Source organism: Notolepis coatsorum (assembly GCF_963971535.1).
Source record: "Notolepis coatsorum genome assembly, chromosome: 13".
Taxonomy (NCBI): domain Eukaryota; kingdom Metazoa; phylum Chordata; class Actinopteri; order Aulopiformes; family Paralepididae; genus Notolepis; species Notolepis coatsorum.
Window position 1 is genome coordinate 91364989 of NC_140177.1, and position 21203 is coordinate 91386191.

General features: G+C 46.7%; 1 protein-coding gene across 1 annotated transcript in view; it reads right to left on the reverse strand.

Moving 5' to 3' along the window:
• The window catches only part of dlgap1a (discs, large homolog-associated protein 1a), a gene marked incomplete at both ends in the record, with an annotated part of 216856 nt that overhangs the window by 154042 nt on the left and 41611 nt on the right, over positions 1–21203 (reverse strand). Inside the window, one exon of the mRNA XM_084327741.1 lies at positions 20729–21002. Coding sequence (XP_084183867.1) covers positions 20729–21002 — 274 coding nt within the window. The remainder of the gene's footprint in view (positions 1–20728; positions 21003–21203) is intronic.

Sequence of the window (21203 nt, forward strand, 5' to 3'; positions counted from 1 at the left end):
GTTCACAGAAAGGCGAGGGCTCCCTAGCCCAGAGACACCCTGTAAGGAGCGGAGTGTGGATGTGAAGCGAGCCAAAACGGCCGTTCACAGAAAGGCGAGGGCTCCCTAGCCCAGAGACACCCTGTAAGGAGCGGAGTGTGGATGTGAAGCGAGCCAAAACGGCCGTTCACAGAAAGGCGAGGGCTCCCTAGCCCAGAGACACCCTGTAAGGAGCGGAGTGTGGATGTGAAGCGAGCCAAAACGGCCGTTCACAGAAAGGCGAGGGCTCCCTAGCCCAGAGACACCCTGTAAGGAGCGGAGTGTGGATGTGAAGCGAGCCAAAACGGCCGTTCACAGAAAGGCGAGGGCTCCCTAGCCCAGAGACACCCTGTAAGGAGCGGAGTGTGGATGTGAAGCGAGCCAAAACGGCCGTTCACAGAAAGGCGAGGGCTCCCTAGCCCAGAGACACCCTGTAAGGAGCGGAGTGTGGATGTGAAGCGAGCCAAAACGGCCGTTCACAGAAAGGCGAGGGCTCCCTAGCCCAGAGACACCCTGTAAGGAGCGGAGTGTGGATGTGAAGCGAGCCAAAACGGCCGTTCACAGAAAGGCGAGGGCTCCCTAGCCCAAAGACACTGTTTGTAAGGAGGGGAGACTGGATGTGAAGCGAAGTCAAAAAGAATTCACAGAACTGCAAGCTAACTAGCTCACCATCGGCTAACAAGCCAGTGCTAACACCCATGAGCTGGCTCTAGCCAGACGGAAGACCCATGAGCTAGCCAGACGGTGCGACCCATGAGCTGGCTAGACGGAAGACCCAGGAGCTGGCCGTAGCCAGACGGAAGCTAACTAGCACTACATCGGCTAACAAGCCAGTGCTAACACCCATGAGCTGGCCGTAGCCAGACGGAAGCTAACTAGCTCACCATCGGCTAACAAGCCAGTGCTGACACCCATGAGCTGGCCAGACGGTGCGACCCATGAGCTGGCTAGACGGAAGACCCAGGAGCTGGCCGTAGCCAGACGGAAGCTAACTAGCACTACATCGGCTAACAAGCCAGTGCTAACACCCATGAGCTGGCCGTAGCCAGACGGAAGCTAACTAGCTCACCATCGGCTAACAAGCCAGTGCTAACACCCATGAGCTGGCTCTAGCCAGACGGAAGACCCATGAGCTAGCCAGACGGTGCGACCCATGAGCTGGCTAGACGGAAGACCCAGGAGCTGGCCATAGCCAGACGGAAGCTAACTAGCACTACATCGGCTAACAAGCCAGTGCTAACACCCATGAGCTGGCTTTAGCCAGACGGAAGCTAACTAGCTCACCATCGGCTAACAAACCAGTGCTAACATGATGTCTCACAATCATTCCCACATCATAGAGGAGGAATCACCCTCGGATAAGGGATTGGGAGTGTCCATACCCGACCTGGGTCTAGACTACCTAGGAGAACGGGAGGAACACCCAGAGTCCCCTGAAACGTTTGCGGGAAGTAAGGAATTCACAGAACCAAGCAAATCACAATATCCAGAGCTGCCGGCTGTACAGCAAGCAGTAATTGGCACAGGAGAGAAACCTTACTGTTGTGCCCAGTGTAAGAAGACCTTCAAGACGAAGGGAGAGCTTAAACGACACCACTTGGTACACACAGGAGAGAAACCTTACTGTTGTGCCCAGTGTGGAAAGGCCTTCAAGACGAAGGGAGAGCTTAAAAATCACTGTGTGATACACACAGAAGAGAAACCTTACTGCTGTGACCAGTGTGGGAAGACCTTCAAGACGAAGGCAGAACTTAAACAACACCACACGGTACACACAGAGGAGAAACCTTACTGCTGTGACCAGTGTGGAAGGAGCTTCAAGACGAAGGATCACCTTAGACGTCACCACGTGGTACACACAGAAAATAAACCCTACGGTTGCATCCAGTGTGAAAGGAGCTTCAAGACGAAGACTCACCTTAAACATCACCACCTAATACACACAGAAGGGAAACCTTACTGCTGTGGCCAGTGTGGGAAGAGCTTCAAGAGAAAGGAAAACCTACAAATACACCACATGTTACACACAGGAGAGAGACCTTACTGCTGTGCACAGTGTGGGAAGACCTTCAGGACGAAGGGAGAGCTTAAAAATCACTGTATGATACACACAGAAGAGAAACCTTACTGCTGTGACCAGTGTGGGAAGACCTTCAAGACGAAGGCAGAACTTAAACAACACCACACGGTACACACAGAGGAGAAACCTTACTGCTGTGACCAGTGTGGAAGGAGCTTCAAGACGAAGGATCACCTTAAACATCACCACCTAATACACACAGAAGGGAAACCTTACTGCTGTGGCCAGTGTGGGATGAGCTTCAAGACGAAGACGGATCTTAAACGTCACCACATGGTACACACAGGAGAGAGACCCTACTGTTGTGACCAGTGTGACATGAGCTTCAAGACGAAGACACATCTTAAAATACACCACATGGTACACACAGAAGAGAAACCTTACTGCTGTGCCCAGTGTGGAAAGACCTTCAAAACGAAGGGGGATCTTAAAAGTCACCACACGGTACACACAGAAGAGAAACCTTACTGCTGTGACCAGTGTGGAAAGAGCTTCAAGGCGAAGCGTAACCTTACACTACACCACATGGTACACACACGAGAGAAACCATACTACTGTGACCAGTGTTACATGAGCTTCCGGAACCTGCAAGGGCTTAAGAGACACAGACGGCGGAGGCAGCCATGCAAGGTGCCAACCTGCTTAACGGGGGCAGTAAGGGGTGATGTGTCTCGCTCAAGAACACTGCGACGCACTATCGAAGATGAGTGTGGAAATGGAAAAAACCAAGAAGACGATGTAGTCATTCTTCCTCTTTCTGAGGCGCCAGGCTCCACCTCAAAACGAGTATCGCCCTCCACTGACATAGAGGCGTTCAACTCTCTAGACGAGTACCTAAAGGCCAAAAACATCAATTATGAGCACTGTTCCATTTTCTATGGCTCAGAAGAGGAGGATGGCGACATTCAGATCAAGGATCAGAACCCGAGGCCACAGATGACACCTTCAGGTGAAACTGAGTCTGAGCCTGAACAAGATGGGGAGCTAAACACCTCTGAAACTGAACACAGTTCTGATTACTCAACATATTGAGTAATAGCTCAAGAGAAGCTAGCACAAGAGAAGCTAGCTCAGGAGGAGCTAGCACGAGAGAAGCTAGCTCAAGAGGAGCTAGCACGAGAGAAGCTAGCTCAGGAGGAGCCAGCACGAGAGAAGCCAGCTCAGGAGGAGCTGGCACGCCAGAAGCCAGCTCAGGAGGAGCCAGCACAAGAGAAGCTAGCTCAAGAGGAGCTAGCACAAGAGAAGCCAGCCCAGGAGATGCTAGCCCAGGAGAAGCTGGCACGGGTAACTCAGAAGAAACTGGCGCAGCAGATGCTAGCTCATGAGAAGCTGGCGCAGCAGATGCTCGCTCAGGAGATACAAGCACACGAGACGCTAGCTCGCATGTTGAGACATCTCAAAGGACTAGAGATCCCCGAAAGGGCCTCAATGGACCAACTGATGGAAAGAGAAGTAAGGACCCCGGTCAAGATCCAGGGTATAAGATGGTGGAGAAACTAATCCCAGAACAGCAAGCAGAGATGAGGGCAACAAAGGGAGAAATTACCTTCGGGGGCCCTGACACGTGACACTCAAGCAAGTGCAAACTGCACTTGACATACCGCTCATCTGTCAAGAGGAAGAATATGTAGTGTTATTGTCATTTAGGAAGGAACATGACATAGAATACTACATGCATTTTGTATATATTTTAAGTATAATATGTAAAGATGTCCGTCCTTGCTCTAAACCCAGAGTAAAGTAAAGTGAATTTGTAATCTATTTCATTCAGAAGGGATTTCCTGACAGCAACCATTTGGTAGGTCAGCACCCTACCAACCATATCAGCTGCATGAGATGTACACTCACCAGCGCCTATGGGTAACAAATTGAGACTCTGCAAACTCTCATCGAGCTTAGCACCTTGACGCGGGGGGACAGAGCGAGCATCAGGGTCTCTGTATCCGACGGGCCTATCAGATTTGTGGAGACTTGGAAGCCTCAGCATACAGGACGCTGTGGTGCTTAGGCGGCCAAGTCACTGGTTTATAGGTCTGTCAAAACGGATTGGAGGTTCCGGGGCTTAGAACATGAGTTCAAGTGAGTTGGGCTGTATACTAATTAAATAGGTATCAACAGCCGAAAGAATATTAACTGAAATAACTGCTGTCAGGCGTCTCTGGAGTAGAATTAGTTACAGATTTGAGTCAACCTTACTCAAGATTGGTCTTATCGGCAGAACCTCTCCAACCAAGACTCTTCCTAATGTTCGAGATCTGGAACACTGGTGACGTAGATGGTCTGCAGAGCGCAGCAGACAGCCAAAAGTATATTGGTAAAAAATCTATCAGGAACAAGAGAGGGTTGATAAGTAACGACTTGAAGTAGCGGTTACTCATGACTAAAAAGTTACGTAATGTTTTCTTACAGTCAAAAAACGTAGAAGGTTCTACTTAAAGAAAGAATCACAATTAAAGTATATTTTTGTGAAATACGGTAAAAAGGTTTACTCATGACTTGAAGTAACTAAATGCTTACTTAAAGTCAGAACTTAAGTAGAAAAAACTCTACTTTGTGAATAGCAGGCTGAAATAGCCATTGCAAATAGCAGGCTGAAATAGCCATTGCGAATAGCAGGCTGAAATAGCCATTGCGAATAGCAGGCTGAAATAGCCATTGCGAAAAGCAGGCTGAAATAGCCATTGCGAATAGCAGGCTGAAATAGCCATTGCGAATAGCAGGCTGAAATAGCCATTGCGAATAGCAGGCTGAAATAGCCATTGCGAATAGCAGGCTGAAATAGCCATTGCGAGCAGGCTGAAATAGCCATTGCAAATAGGAGCGAATGGCAGGCTAACTAGCCATTGCTAACAGGACGAGGCTACTCACATGATCAGACAGGTATATGATAACCCTGGACATGCCGGAAGTAGGAGGATGTTGGTATACCTGAGAACTAACAACATTCTCATACATAAAGCCAAACAAAGAGCGATAACAGTCCGAAAGGCCTGTGAACAATGTGGGCTGGTAAAGGTGCGCTGGTAAAGGGACAAAAACCTGAACCAGTGCCGCATTCTTAGACAGGGGGGGCTGTCCCCCGAAGTCAGTGGACGACGCAGCGAATGGCAAGAAGGAATATACTGACTCAGGTCAGAAATCGGAAATGGAGGAAGACCGGGATAGGTCAAGCTACAGAGCATCCTCAGGGTCCTCATCTAGACCTCCCAGACCTCCCAGACCTCCCAGACCTCCCAGACCTCCCAGACCTCCTAGACCTCCCAGACCGGACAGAGAGACATCGGCCTGGACCCAGGTTACAGGGCGACGAGAGCCCTGAATGGACCTGAAAGAGAGAAAAGAAATGAGTCCTCTGTGGACTGTATCTGTGATGTCCTGCGAGGCCTACGGACAGGGTCACACGATAGGTCAAGCTCCAGAGCATCCTCAAGGTCCTCATCTAGACCTCCTAGACCTCCCAGACCGGACAGAGAGACATCGGCCTGGACCCAGGTTACAGGGCGACGAGAGCCCTGAATGGACCTGAAAGAGAGAAAAGAAATGAGTCCTCTGTGGACTGTATCTGTGATGTCCTGCGAGACCTACGGACAGGGTCACATGACCAGGCCAACCACACGTCAATAGAGGACTGCTGCTACAATTCTCGGGGACCCGTGGGGGTCGCCCGAGAAGTGACAAATCAACCTACCTCAAACTATGGGAGAGATCCAAGAGGTCAGAGGGGGCGACCCCAAGATGACCAAGATGACCAAGGTGACCAAGATGACCAAGATGACCAAGGTGACCAAGATGACCAAGACGACAACAGCCTGGGTGCATCGGCCGGGAACAACAGATGCAAGTCTTCCCGCCGGATACCAAGCAACAACGTGACCCCTATCCTGTCGAGCCGTCCTGCCAGGGAACAACAGATGCAAGTCTTCCCGCCGGATACCAAGCAACAACGTGACCCCTATCCTGTCGAGCCGTCCTGCCAGGGAACAACAGATGCAAGTCTTCCCGCCGGCTACCAGGGTAACAAGGCACCAAGATGGCAGAGGGGGTGTGGAGAGTCACAGCCACGTGACCCCACAATCGCCATCTCGTTCCCCAGTACAGACGCTATTAAGACAAATGGAAAATGACCGACCAGGATGACAGAGGGGGTGTAAAGTGTCACAGCCAACTAAGTGACACTGGGTATGACATCCTGATCTTATATGATTAAGGGGAATGTCTGTAGATTCTTCCTGGACAATGGAATAGAAACACGTTATGTGTAAACACATTTTAAGTGCCACAAGTCGACGAGTGACACTTTGTATAAAATTCATATGTTTATTATATATGATTGAAGCTATGTATATGACCTGTATACTCTTTATACACTTATAAAACTATGTTACAGTTAATGTGCAGTCGGAGTGACAAGCAGGCCTGAGCTGAGAGCAAGTCGGCACAGTTTAAACCTGTCCTGTTTGCATAGAATAAAACCAATGATTGGTACAGGTGTATTGTATATTTATATATATATATATACAATATATACAATGCAATATACAATAGTATATTGATGTATTACAGGTATGTAGTATGCAGTACAGGCATATGGTGTATTGTAGGAACACAGGCCAGTTATTCCCTCTCAATAATGACTACAGCCCAGAGGAATGTACGGGGGCCTCTCTGTTCAAGAAGGGACTTTCCAGAGCCGAGACAGAGGGAGGAAGAAGGGGAGTCAGGAAGTTAACCCTTACAGTGAGCCAGCAGAACAGACATGCTCTGTTCCAGCAAAAACGTTACAATAACTTTTTCGAGTTACGGCCTAGTGGAGTAAAATGGGAGTAGAGCCAGTCCCCACGAGCCGTGCATTGACTGGCTGGTGAAATGACATCACGGTGACAGCGCTGTATTTGGACCAATAAGCAGAAGAGACCATGGGGCCCTTTATAAGGGCCAACTGGCGAGATCACAGGCAGGATTTTTACACGGAGAAGGAGAGAGAAGAAGAATGGTGCCTACAGACTTCTTTGAGAGATTTTGAAGTTTTTACCAGTGTGTGACTTGGAAGACAAGATGCAGATGACATGTTTTGTTTTTATATAATCTTTTAAACTGTAATGGATATTTTTTATTTAGTCTTTTTCTGTAACTTCATTGAAATAAAGATGACTTTTTATAATCCATTGAGTTCTTGGACTGATCCCTGCCAGCAAATACCAGCCGCGCCTTGATTTCCTCTGAGGTGACTATGTCCTGAAATACAGATTGAATCAATTGACTGGTTAATGCTTTTCAGCTAAAATATATATATTTATATATGTATATGCTATGTACTGATAAGAAATACTAAGCATGTAGATGAGTGTTGTTTGCGGGTTCCGGTGTCTCTGTGTCCAGACTGACTCTGTCTTGTGTGGGACCTCGACCGTCTGAATCACTGCAGGGTCAGACGGTCGGTTCCGTTGAAGGAGGAGGAGGAGGAGGACAAAGAAGGCCGGGGAGTGCAAACAATGATTACGTGTTAGTACAGTGGTAATACTTATTAAAAAAGTAGTAATACAACCAAGCTTTCAAATGAGCAGTATTACAAGCCCTTTCGTAAAATGATGATAATGATGATGATGATAATAATAATATTATTTTTATTACATGATATAATAGTTCTCCTAAACAAAATATTCGGTTTATTTCAAACAAGAAGAGATTAACAACTCTTCATGATTACATTTCATATCAACTGGATATCACAAGACCAGTGACTTGAAGTAATCTAGACAGAAATAGTAAATTGACTCGAGAACTTGGCGAGTTTAGCACCTCGCCGGGGGATATCGAGCGGCCGCAGGTTTATATCTCGAGTAGGTGATTGAGATGTATAGAGGCGACCTGTAGCATTCAACAAATATGATGACGTATTGGGTGCACAAACTATCTGGTTATGGGAAATGGTATTAGCGTCGCATGACGGCAGATGAAAGGCTTTTCTGGCTAGGAAGTGCGGTAATCTGGTGGCGTGCGACAGGGGCGCGTTCTGAGTAAATGAGATCCCTAAAATTATTCTCAGGAAGAGGGCGCGGTAATGATTGATAATTTGATTGTTCTGAATGGGGAGAGAGCTGTGTATAAGATGGGCTCTGTTGCTATTTAGAACATGCAAATCAGGTATGGTAAAGATGATTTGGAACCTGCGTAATCGGTGAACGTGGTTTGTGCGATTACAGGATTATCACGTAATAATTGATAGAAGGTAGGGGCCGGCGTGTTCAAGAGGCTCAATAATAGAATGGTTTGCTGACTGAGCGTGATAGACAGGACGTGTCTGCGGGAACCTATCGGCCGAATTAAATGAAGATATATGTTCGTCCTTAGGCATAATATCGAGCGGGTGAAGACCCTTTTTAATCTTGAGCAAACCGGCGTGTTGATTGAATTGCGTGCGCTGTGATACAAAGCGGACAATGTGCTTAAAAACAATTCGGTCGAGATGACTGATAAGTACTTAGTGGGAATTCGATTACAAAGCTATGGTGAGCTTAAACATTCAGTATAAAAGTGTGTGCGATTACGTTTGATCTTGTGTTTAATAGTCGCGCTGCTGTGCGACGTTCGAGAGACGATAATATGTGAGTGAATGGAGGTTTGTGTTTTTATTTGTAGTTAGGAAGCGTGTATGATTGAATGGTTGGAGAATGGCTATGGTTAGGTATGATTGGTGGTACGTATGAGATTATTGTTGTATTATTATGTAATTTAAGTCACCGGTTAGCCGTGGGGAGATGTAATGATAACGCCGGTTTTTCGGGGCCGGTGGAACGCAGCGGCAGTTGGCTACTGTATTAGCCGGGAGACGACCGGAGGATGCGGCGGACAAATAGGCGTAGGTTCAAATGTATAAGGTCGATCGATAGTGTCTTGGGATTACGGGGATGTGTTAGGCACTTACAAATTTTCATATTCGACGCGGATAAAATAGTTGTATAATGTTTTAGGTGAATGAGATAGTATGTAGCGGAGACCCGGAAGTCGTTCTGAGCTCGCCGGTGGTGACGTCGGCGGGGTCAAGCTAGTATTTTGTGGCGGCCTATAGGCTGTTATGTTTTTATATTTCTGTTTAGATCACTACACTGGCGTTTTGAGGGGATTAGGGTTCTGTTATGGGGAATGTGGTGTTGTCTTAACATTGCGAGGTGTCGGCCCGCACGGCGGAACGGGTCGATGGGTCTTTGGGGAACGTTTTTGTGGGATCATGGGAGAAGCTAAGCTAATGCTACCTAGCCGCGCTAACGGCTAAAGCGGTCGCCGGTTGTGACGTCATAAGGGTGCGCGGTCTGGCGGCCTGCGACGAAGCGGCCTGCGACGTAGCTAACGAAGCTAATATGCTAAGCTAACTGTGCTGACGTCATGGCATGACGGGGCTCTCGGGATGTCTCGCGATGGGACGGCCATCTTGGTAGGGGCGCCGGCGTTCATCTTGGTAGGGGCCCCAAGCGTCCATTGTTAAGGGGAAGGTGGAGTTTATTTGGGGATACGGTAGGGGGCAGCAGAGGACAGGATGAGTTTCCTTTTGGTACTATTTTTGGGTTCTGCTCACAGAACATTTTCATTTGGGGGTTAGTGTGCTGGTAAGGTGAGATTGGATTGTTGTGCTTTGATCTGGTGGTGGATTGTGGGGCCTTGGCCCCCCCTCCCCCTCGTACACTCTCTCTCACCCCCCCCCCTCGCTCCCTCTCTCTCTTTCCTTCTCTCACCCCCCCCCCCTCTCTCTTTCTTTCCTTCTCTCACCCCCCCTCGCTCCCTCTCTCTCTTTCCTTCTCTCTCTTTCCTTCTCTTACCCCCCCCCTCTCCCTCTCTCTCTTTCCTTCTCTCACCCCCTCCCTCTCTCTTTCTCTTTCACCCCCCCCCTCTCTTTCTTTCCTTCTCTCACCCACCCCCCCCCCTCTCTCTCTCTTTCCTTCTCTCACCCCCCCCTCTCCCTCTCTCTCTTTCTCTCTCTCACCCCCTACCTCTCTCTTTCTCTTTCACCCCCCCCCCCTCTCTTTTCCCTCCCTCTCTCTCTCACCCCCCCTCTCTCTCACCCCCCCCTCTCTCTCTCTCCTCCCTCCCTCTCCCTCTCGCCTCCCCCCTCTCTCCCTCTCCCTCTCACCTCCCCCCTCTCTCTCTCTCTTAACCCCCCCCCCCCCCTTTTCGCTCTCTCCCTCTCGCTCACTCCCTCCCCCTCACTCCCAGCATGGTTGTGTGGCACAGGCTATATTGTAATGAGGTGTTACATGGACGTGGAATCTCGCTTAGGGATATACCTCCTCCACCTCTCTTCCATTCTCTCTTCCCCCCTCGGCCCCCTCGAAACGCTCTCTCTTTCTCTCCTAGTTTGGGCCTGTATATTGTATGGTGTTTTCTTTATAGCTTTCAAACGCGGTGTAGTGCTAGGTTTATTGTTTGTTGCTGTTTGCTGAAGGGTTCAAGGGCAGTTGGTTGGTTTGGGACTCGTTTGAGGCCTTGTTGTTGTTCCATATTCAGTTTTATTGTTATTTATAGGGAATTTCTAGTGCTGGTAGTGGTATTGGCTGGCGTTAGGGCAATGATGTCGTACTCAACCGGCGATGGGGCCGTACTCTCTGGCTCTCTCCAGGTCTCCGGCCACCTTCCGGTCTCTTGACTTAACGGAGAAGTGTAGCGCTGCTGACACGGGGCAACGCGGTGGACTCCGTGTCAGTGTTTTTTGTGTGGCGTTCATGTTGGTGGGCCGTAAGTCGGAGCATATTTACTCTGCTCGGCTGCGCCTGCGATGGGGGTGTGGGTAGACAGATCGTCGTAGCTCACTGTCTGCCTCCACGCGTTGACGGGGATGCGCTAAGTGTGCGGCTCGTCAATGCTCGCTGCCACACTGCGCACATTTTTCATTTTAACGGGGGTACAGGGACTGCTAGACGTCGTGGCGGGGGTGGGCTCGCTGTCTGCCACCGTGCATTAACGGGGATGCGCTATGCGTGCACTCGTCAAAGGCTCGCTGCCACACTACGCGCATTGGGTTATATTGTGTGTGGGTATTTGGGTGACTGTGGTTATGGTGGTTGATTGGTGTCGGAGGTGCTGTGTGTGTGTGGCAGTGGTTGTGAGTGGAATGAACTTTGGATATCCTTGAGTAGGAGGCCCGGGGTTTCGCGTTCCAGGTTGCAAACTGGGGGTGACGCCGTGGGCCACAGGTCGGGTTGACCAGTGGGATGTCATTGGTCGGCGGGGATTTCAATGTGGGGATGCTGTCGGCGCCTGTGTTTTATGAACGGGTTGTGTGACACTGTTCTGAATGCACGGGGACTTCAGTGACATAAGGCACTGAAAATTGATTTCTATTCTCGTGGGAAGCGCGTTTTAACACCTAAATGGTTAGGTGTTACGGGGGAAATATAGTAATTGTGTGAGAAATTGTGTGGTGAAATATGTATGTTACTGATATGTATAATGTAATATGAGCGGAATACATTGTTAGGCTTTCACGGACAGAAATAAATATAGTTACACATACACATAGTCATTTGCAAAGAACAATTAGAGTAAAAGTGAGATTATTCACCTAAATTACCATGTCCAATACAGATGTTTAGAAATGATAGGCTGTAAATAACAAGTTTCTGATTGACCAACAGAAGGAGAAGGCTGATGCAAAATAAGTTCCCCAGAGTTGTGAAGGAGGATCATGACAACGGGATTGAGAGTTCTAGTTTTCCAATGGAGACAACTGAAAAACGTTTAAGGCTATGTCATTGATAAATCAAAACGAAAATTGCACAAATGCTCTCAAGTGATTTTTAGTATAGGAGATGCCCGACATTCCATCCTTAAAGACAAATTATGGATTGTGAACGGGAAATGTCACTGATAATTAAGTGTATGTTTTTTCTTCTCTCTTCACAGCTGCTCCAGGACGGACGGCCAGCGCTGACAATTTCGAACCCCAACAGGGAAATCAAAGAGACTGTTGAAAGTCGAGGGGTATAGTATCACACAGCGAGTTATCAATTCCTGTTTGCACCAATATATTAGTGTGAGTGAAATTAACTCAAGTTTGGTAAAAATAGTTTGAATACAGAGAAACTTGCTTTCCAAACGGTGATATTACGAGTGTTTGAAGAAAGGTGAGAATGGAAAATACACAGATAGGAGCAACTGGAGGGTTAGATGCACTAACCATAGAAAGGGTAGACAATCTGTCTATTTCAACGACTGGAGATGTCACAATAAAAGTGACGAAAAAATGGCCAAAGATATTCAGGCCATTACAGAACCTTGTATTCAAATGTAAAAAAGGAGGCCGGTATAGAATGCGTACCCAAATCAAAAAGCAGAAAAAGAGATTACGAAAGGTGATGAAAAGAAATAATGCCGGTAGTGGGGTAATGCCGATAACCTCTGCAGACATTACATTGACCGAATTGAACAGTGACGTTAACCTGATTGACTGGAATGTGATCGACTCCCCTCTAGTGTCCAGTGTGACGGAGGGACTGGAAATAATGTCTTTTACTCCGCCACAGGGAGTCGTTGCAGCGAGCGACCCAGAGACAACTGTATTACCCGAGTCGATCCACGCTGAAGTGTCCGTTGCAGGTGACTGCCAGTTAACCAAGAGACAAAGAAAGCAACTGAGGAGAGCGATGTTGTTGCAGCAGTCCCAGGGAGTTGACGCTGGCCGTACGGCGGGAATAGAGACCGACAACAGGTATGGGATAATACATGAACAGTTTCTACAGCCCACCTGTGTCTCGTGCCCAGGTTTTCTCCACCCCCACCATCAGTACCAAACTGAGGGATGTGGCCCGATGACTAGGAGCCAGTCAACAAGGGCCAGGGTGGAGAAAGAGGGGAAGACGTGCCTCCCTCTAGGACAACAGCTAACCGAGGCTAGACAGGTAGTGGAATACCTCCAAGGCCTAATCCAGTCCACACAGCCCGGAGGGGAGACAGGTTCCAATGGAGAACCAGATGGCCAGAGACGGGCTCAAGCGGGAACACAAGGGGGTCATGCGCCGGAACAACAACAAAGGTCGAGAGGAGCAATCGGGTGGCAACCACGAGGAAGAGGTGGAGGCAGAGGCAGGAATCCGAATGGATACGCGGTGCGGCGGATGGAGTGTTGGCCGTGCGGGACTCTCGGACACCTTTCTCGGGAATGTGAGTGGGACTATCTATCCACAACAGGAGGCCCTCGATGGGGGAACAGAGGAGGTGGGCGTGGGCAAAACCAAGGTCGGTATCAAGTACAGTGTCCACGGCCCGTAAGCTCCCCCTGTCCAGGACCCCCGCAGCACCAAAGCCAAGATGAGAGGCGGGGCCCAGCAATGGGAAGTCAAGCCGCCAGCGCTGAGATGGGGGAGGAGGCGGCGTTCTATAGACAACAGGGAGCGTTTGTACAAAAACTGGTAGCGGGCCCCTCTCAACAACAGGCTCAAGGAACTGTGACTGAACCAAATAGGTATGTGGCTTTCTCCTCAGAACAGGCTCAAGGGAACCATGGCGGTGATGGCAGACAGCAAGGACATGCTCTGGGCCCGATGACCCCAGGGTCATCCGATCACAGGCGGCTGACCCACCGGGTCCCACAACCCAGGGGACAAGGAGAGGTTGCTGGATCTATGGACTGAAAGGTCATTTTCAAAGGTCATGTCTGCAGAGGCCACCGGCAGAATAAGAATATATGCAACTGACTAGGGTAAAGGTGGGATATATTGAATAATAAAATATGCTCCTAATTAGATTAGAATAAAAATAGAATAAAAAATAAATAGAGGGGCTAGATGATTAGATTATGAATGGAAGTTACTAAAAACGGATGTATGATTGACTGACAAATGCATGAACTAATCAGACTAACAAGAAAATCAAATTATGTTAAACAGTTAATATTGACACTGCGGAAGCTAGTGGTCAGTAAATTATCCATGCTTGGTCAATATTCAGATTGGTCAAAGGGTGGAGTGCATGATTAGGAGATTAAAAAGACCCATAGTTGTTTCTAGTTTTTTATAGTATTGATAGATGGGTATTAACAGTTATGAGTAATAGAAATAGGTGTTTACTTTTATTTTTCTGTAGAACTTCTCTTTTCTAGTGTGTTACGAGCAATTCCTGACTTAGGCCGGGAGCGTTCATTTTGTTTATTCGTTTGATTTCCCTTTTTGTTTCTTAGTTAATACGGGGGTGCATAAGCCTCTAGGTGATAGGTTAAAAATGAGCTGAAAAAAAAAAAAAAAAAAAACTCACAAGTTTAGTTTATTTTTTCATTTATTGGTTTGGCATGGTTTTTCTTTGTATGTTTTGTTTTCTGTTTCCTTTCTTTCTATATATTTTTTCTTAGGGTACCTGGCAAGCTGGGAGTGATCTCGACACATCAGGACGGGGTAGTATATGTCTATAAAATGGACTGGGAACAAAGTGACTGGACATGAGCTGGTTCATGGATTTTTGTTCTCCGCCCATTGGATACCCGGTTTTAGGGGCTGGGGATGTGTCGTGGTTGGTGAAAGTGTTGGGAAGCATGATTCTCTGTAAATTAATATGCTCAATAGGTTTGGTCGCTATTGGCCGAATTAGTCTTTGTGTAGGGTGTGAACATGTGCAATTGATGATTGGCTTGTGGGGGACTCCGTGGGCTTGATGAAGGCTGGCGGAGAGTGTGGAAGATGTGTGTTTAAGGCGGACTGTGATTTGTTGCCATACACACAGGACTACTGGGAGAGTGGATATGTCAGTGCTGACTGTCCGGGCCGGGGTGCAGCTGTCCAAGGACGAAGGTAACGATGTTTGAATGTATATTCCACATCGAAGTGGTGGGAGTATACTGTTTTGACAGCATAATATAAAGAGAGCCATGTGAATTTTTCTGAATTTTGAATATTAAACGACCAAGAAGCCATAAGATATATAGAAATATGATTTGGAATAGAAAGTTGTCAAAACTCAGACCAGTAAAGAGAGTCTGAGGGAGGAAAAGTATGGATTCTCAATCAATTGTTGTGGTAGAAGTGACCTGCACTGTCCCGAAGCGAAATCTATATTCACTACAGGAGACAAATGGGAGATTGGGGAACCAGACACTGGCTAGTGTCTACCCAAAGGTCCATGGGGAATTCCAACGCTGCAGGGCACCTAGAGAAGAACCAGGAGAAGCCTACCTCTCAGGCCGGGAGAGTTCCGGCCAACGCAGTGACCGGGTCTTGAGGCTTTAGAGGGAAACGACAGGCAACCGACAAGGAGACAGGCGGCCAGGCCTCAGCAACAACTCCGGCTGTCAACAGACGGGCTGCAAGGCCTTAACCATTGACCAGGGGGTCTACAAGCGAAAAGGGGGAGCTGCTATCGCCCCTATCAACGACCAGGCGGAGGGGGAGAGAAGCAAACCTCTTCCACTAATCCAAGGGTCAACGGGGGTTGAGCTGCCAGCGACGACCTCCCCACAGCTGTGACAGCAATAGAAAAATACAGCAGGGGGTCCTACCCCTAATAGAGGTCAACACGAGACAGGTTTCTCGACAGAAGACGGGGTGTGATAGAAAGGCAATTTGCTTTCTAAATTCCACCTCCCAGAATGGGTGGTCGCATCAGCAGTCATGAACTGCACCAGCTCTGAGCGATACGGAGGAGGCCAGGTCGATTTAGAAGATATTGACCCCCCTCCTCACTGTTCTAAGTCAGACTTTGACAAATCACAGTTGAAACCAATGGAAATTGATCTTGGTACGAAAACAGGTTGTTAAAGACTGTACACAAGACACAAAAACTGAAACTGCTAATAAAGGTGTTTGAATTTATAATTATACATAAGAAAGAGATATAGAAAACGAATGTTAGGTTGAATTTTAGGATCTGAGTGTGACAAACCATATGTATTTTATCCTAATATGATTTAAAATGTCTTAAGTATTATCTAGATAGTAGTGTGTAGAAGTTAAGATCTATGTTTGACATATTAAGGATAGATAAACTATCCGAGTGTGGAAATGTGGTAGATTTTGGACATAGATCATCATCATTAATAGGATTTCAAATCAAACTAATGTGTAGAAACAGTCGAAGTGGAACAATTGGCCCTTAACTATAGTTTCATAGAGTGTGTGTTACCAAGACCTTGTGTTCACTCCAGGAGGTCATTTGCATATAGTGGCAGCTGGTGGCAGCTGAGGTAATACTTACTTCCCCTTAGGGGGTGGTAAGAACAAAGGACAGGAAGCCCTAAAATAAACATACGTGTCTCCTTTTAGGAGACACAGATGTGGCCAACTGGTCTGCCAAAGACAATGATCAGGTCACATGCAGTTGGTATCTGATGGCCTGCATGTGACCATCAAAGGTCTGATAACCCATTTAGATTAGTTTTGATATGAAATATAATTAGGAGTGTTTACATTGGGATAATAATTCTGAAGCCATATTAAACTGTGTAAAATCAGATGATGTAAGTTAAAATATAAATAGGCTTGTTTACATTGGGGTAAGAATTCTGAAGTCAGACTAAATTATGTAATTAGTTTTCACTTAAAGTGAAAATAGGTTATAATGATAAGAAATGTGTTTAAATAGGATATCTCTGGGTTCATGGAACTAATGGTAATTCAAAGATAGATATTAGGAAATGAATAAATGCAATGTATTAAGGTAGATTGTTAGAATTAAACAAATGACAGTATATATGGTTGACTGTATAAGGACCGCCTCGGTTTGCATTCAAACATAGAGAGGCTGTGATTGGACAAACCACAGCTTATGATGTCATCACAAAGAGACGCTAGGCCTTGGTTAAGAGATCTGGGTGGGGGAACGAGAGGGGGACTCTGAGAAACCCAACTCACCAGGACAACACCTACCATCTCATCCACACCAAGGCGGGCAGGTCAGAGGAGAATCAACAGACAAAGAACTTTTGGAGGGAGAACAGACTGCTTTGTTTGTCAGCCAGACAACAAAGACCATCAACAACTATCATTCTTTATCTACTGTAATATTAGTCTGGTTGTTATCAAGACGGCATAGTGTCTTTGATCACAATTATAGCATTCTTTATTGTAATTTGTATACAACTCTTAACTTTGATTAAACAGCTGTTATATAACCTTTTCCTCCTGATTTTCTTCTGCCTGCACCGCTGAGAAGTTCATAAGTAATTCCCAGAGCTTTAGAGTTATTGAAACAACGCAGAGTACATCAGCACCCGGTTCTGGTACAGAGCAGAACCGTTATTAGCTTGGGAATCTACTTCACCCTCTAAAAGAAGCAAGGGTGGGGCTTTCCCTTATGGAAATGGGGAGACTGTTCCACGTTTGACTGCCTTTTATGGACAGGACATTTTGGCCAAACGTGGTCAGTCTACGTTGGACCATGCAGTCACCTCTGGTGTCTGACCTGGTGCAGAGTCCAGTGTTTATTTTTTTGTAGATGAATTCCTGTACAGGAGGGGGAGCTAGTCCATGTAGGCATTTGTAGATGAAACAAGCGCTTTTTAAGAATTTGAAAAGTTCAAAGCTCAAAAAGCTATGTTGTTTCAGAATATTGCAATGGTGGTATGACAATGGTTTCCTGGCAAATACCTTGATGGCTCTATGATAAAGCTGTTTGGTGGGTTTCATGACAGTGACACCAGCAAATGACCAGTTTGTGAAGCAGTATTCAATGTGTGAGAAGATTTTGCAGCATCAACTGTTAAAAAAGGCCAGATTTGTCTAAAATTAACTAAATAAAGATTTATTGTGCGTTTAACTTTTTTGATATGTTTATTTTTTTTTTATTTTTTTTTTACTTACATTTTTATTAAACATTTATAGACATACAACACAACATATACAATAACATCAACAACACTATTAAACAGACATAAACAATAAAGAAAAAATTTAATACTCAAAAACAAAATAAAAAATACTGACTTGAGCAGAAATTCCACAAACATAAATAATAAAATGGAAAAACATAAAACAGTTGTCATACCCTAAACAAAAATTAAAATAAAAAAGCTAACTAAAGCAGCATTTTGTGACATGGGTTCAGAGACCCTCCTCGAACCTCTTTCCTCCTTTACCCTTCGCCCTCTTGTGTTGCATTTGGTTCTTCCTCTGTGATGTCGTTTTCGTTCCCCTTGTAATCCTCCCACTTTCCCCATCTTTCTCCAAATTTCTCTTCCTGTAACCTCAGCATGTGTGTTATCCTCTCCATATCCTGTATCTCCCCTACTATTCCTACCCATTGTGCTATTGTCGGTGGGTCTTCTTTGTACCACAGTCTTGTTATTGCTTTTCTGGCCGCTATCAACATTATCTTTATTAAATATTTGTCCCCCCCTTGTATTCCCTCGTGTGTCAGGTCTCCTAAGTAAAGCACCAGTCCCGTTTGTGGTAACCCGTATCCTAATATTCTGTTCATTGCCTCCCCTATCTCCTCCCAATACCCCTTCAGCTTCTGACATCCCCAGAATATGTGCGTGTGATTTGCCCCCTCCTTCCCACACATCCTCCAGCATGCTCTTTGTGTTGGTGCATATTTTCCCTTCAGCTCTGGGGTTATAAAGAATCTGATTATGTTTTTACATCCAAACTCTTTCCATATCCTCGATCCTGTTGTTGAATGTTGCACCTCGCATATGTTACCCCATTCCTTCCCTGTTATTCCTATCTCTAGTTCTCTCTCCCATTTCTCCCTTATGTAATCGGTTGTGTGTCCCTTGCTGGTCATTATAGCCCGGTACAGCGCTGATATTACCCTTCCTTTCCCTCCTTCGTATGCCCTTACTATCATCCTAATTATTCCATTCTGTTCTTCGTCCTTGTCCCCTCTTATTTCTTTATTATAGTAATCTCTAATCTGTAGATATCTGAAGTGGTCCCTGTTTTCTAGTCCAAATTTCTCCTTTAATTTTTGTAATGTTTGCATTTCCCCCTTCTCTATCAATTTGCATATCGCTGTTGCCCCCCCCCCCCCCCCCCCCCCCCCCCCCCCCCCTCTCCCATCTTCTGAATCCATGGTCCAACCTCCCTGGTTTGAATCTCTTGTCATGTGCTATCCATCTCAGAACCCCTGTCTGCTTCTCCAATTTGTGTGTTTTTACTACTCTGTTCCATATGGTCAAGGTGCATTTGGTGATTGGATCTAACAGTCCCTCTTTCTCTTTGAATAGTTCCCTATCTCCCACCAGAGCTTGTACCTTGTATCCCTCCCCTTCTTTTTCAATGTATTTCCATCTTGCCTCATACTTGTCGTTACACCAGCATGTCACTGCTCTCAGTTGTGCTGCATAATAGTAATCTTGTAGGCTGGGTACTGCCATCCCTCCCTCTTCCTTTGGTAGTTGTAGTGTTTTATATCTGACCCGTGGTCTTCTCCCCGCCCATATGAACCTCGATATCAGTCTGTCCCACTCCCTGAATTGATTCTGTGGTATTTGTATCGGTAGTGACTGGAACAGGTACAGTAACCTTGATAGTATGTTCATTTTAATGACCTCTATTCTTGAATTGAAGTCCAAGGGCATTACTGTCCATCTCTCTAAGTCTCTCTTGATGTTCTGATTTATCTGTGTATAGTTCGCCTCAAACAGTTTCTCCACCCCTCTCGTGATGTTCACCCCTAAGTATTTAATCTTGTCCATGTCCCATCTTATCCCGTACTGTTCCCTAATTTCCGTCGTTGGGGTATAGTTCCATGCTAAGGTCTGTGTCTTTGTCACGTTTATTTTGTATCCTGAGTAGTGGCCATATTCCTTCAGTAGATCCATCAGTGCCGGGAAGCTCTTGTCTGGTTGTCTCATGTATACTATCACGTCATCTGCAAATAGGCCTAGTTTATATTCCGTTCCCTTTATCCTTACTCCCTTGATGTCCTCGGTCTGTCTGATCAGTTGTGCCAGTGGTTCTATGAAAACGGCGAAGAGCGTTGGTGAGAGACAACATCCCTGTCTGGTAGCCCTCTCTAATCTGATTCTATCCGTCAGGCTGCCATTCACCTTAACCCTCGCTGTCGGTTCTTGATATAGTGCCTTGATCATCTTCATTGCCCTCCCATTCAGTCCGAACCTCATCAATGTTCTGTATAAAAATGTCCAGCTCACACTGTCGAATGCTTTTTCTGCCTTTTGATATGTTTCTTAAAGGATAGGTTCGAGTCCAAGATGATTCCGAGGTACTTGAAATGGGAAACCAATTTCAGTTCATCCCCCCTCAGAAACACATTAGACCTTGTGATTCTAACTGGTCGTTTGCTGAACATCATGCATACCGTTTTAGAATTTTTTTAGCAGTAGGCATGAGTTTTGCAACCAGTGTTGGACCTTGTTCATTGCATTTGTGAGGTTACATGAGATCATCTCAGTTTTTTGACCATGTACAAAAATTACTGCGTCGTCAGCATACATCTGTACATTGAAGTCAGGGCATATGTCCGGCAGGTCAGTGATGTACAGGGAAAACAGTAATGGCCCAAGCATCGATCCCTGCGGCACACCGACTGGATTGTCAAGATAAGGAGATTTGACAACATCAACCATGACACACTGTTTTCTCTTTGTTAGGTAATACTTAAACCAGTCGACGGAACTCCAAAACAAGGGGTAGGGCCAAGGGAAGGGAATTGGGTCATAGTCTGTCATCAGACTCACAAACTGTCACTGACCTGTACTGCTCTGAATGGTCCTGACCGTGGTGGTGGTGCGGGGCGGGGAGGCGGGCAGCAGCGGACCCCCGGTCTCCTCGTCCTGGGAGCAGCCCTGGTCCATGGCACGTACATAGCTGTGGCTCCGCATGCGGAAGCAGCCGGGTATGGGCAGCGTGTCCATGGCGGCGTCCATGGCAGCGTCCATAGCGGCGTCCATGGCCTGGGACTGCATCTCGCTGTACATCTGCTCACACACCTGTTCAATCTGACCGTTCACCTCAACCTCACTGACCTGCAGGGGAGAAGAGAGGCAGTGAGAATAGAGGAGAGAAGAGGGAGGAGGGAGAGAGGGAGGTATGAGGGAATGAGGGAGAGGAGAGAGAGGAGGAACATGTGGGGTGATTGGAGGAGAAAGGGGATGAGAGAGAAAGAGAGACAGGCAGTTTGTGGTTTGTGTGTGTGTGTGTGTGTGTGTGTGTGTGTGTGTGTGTGT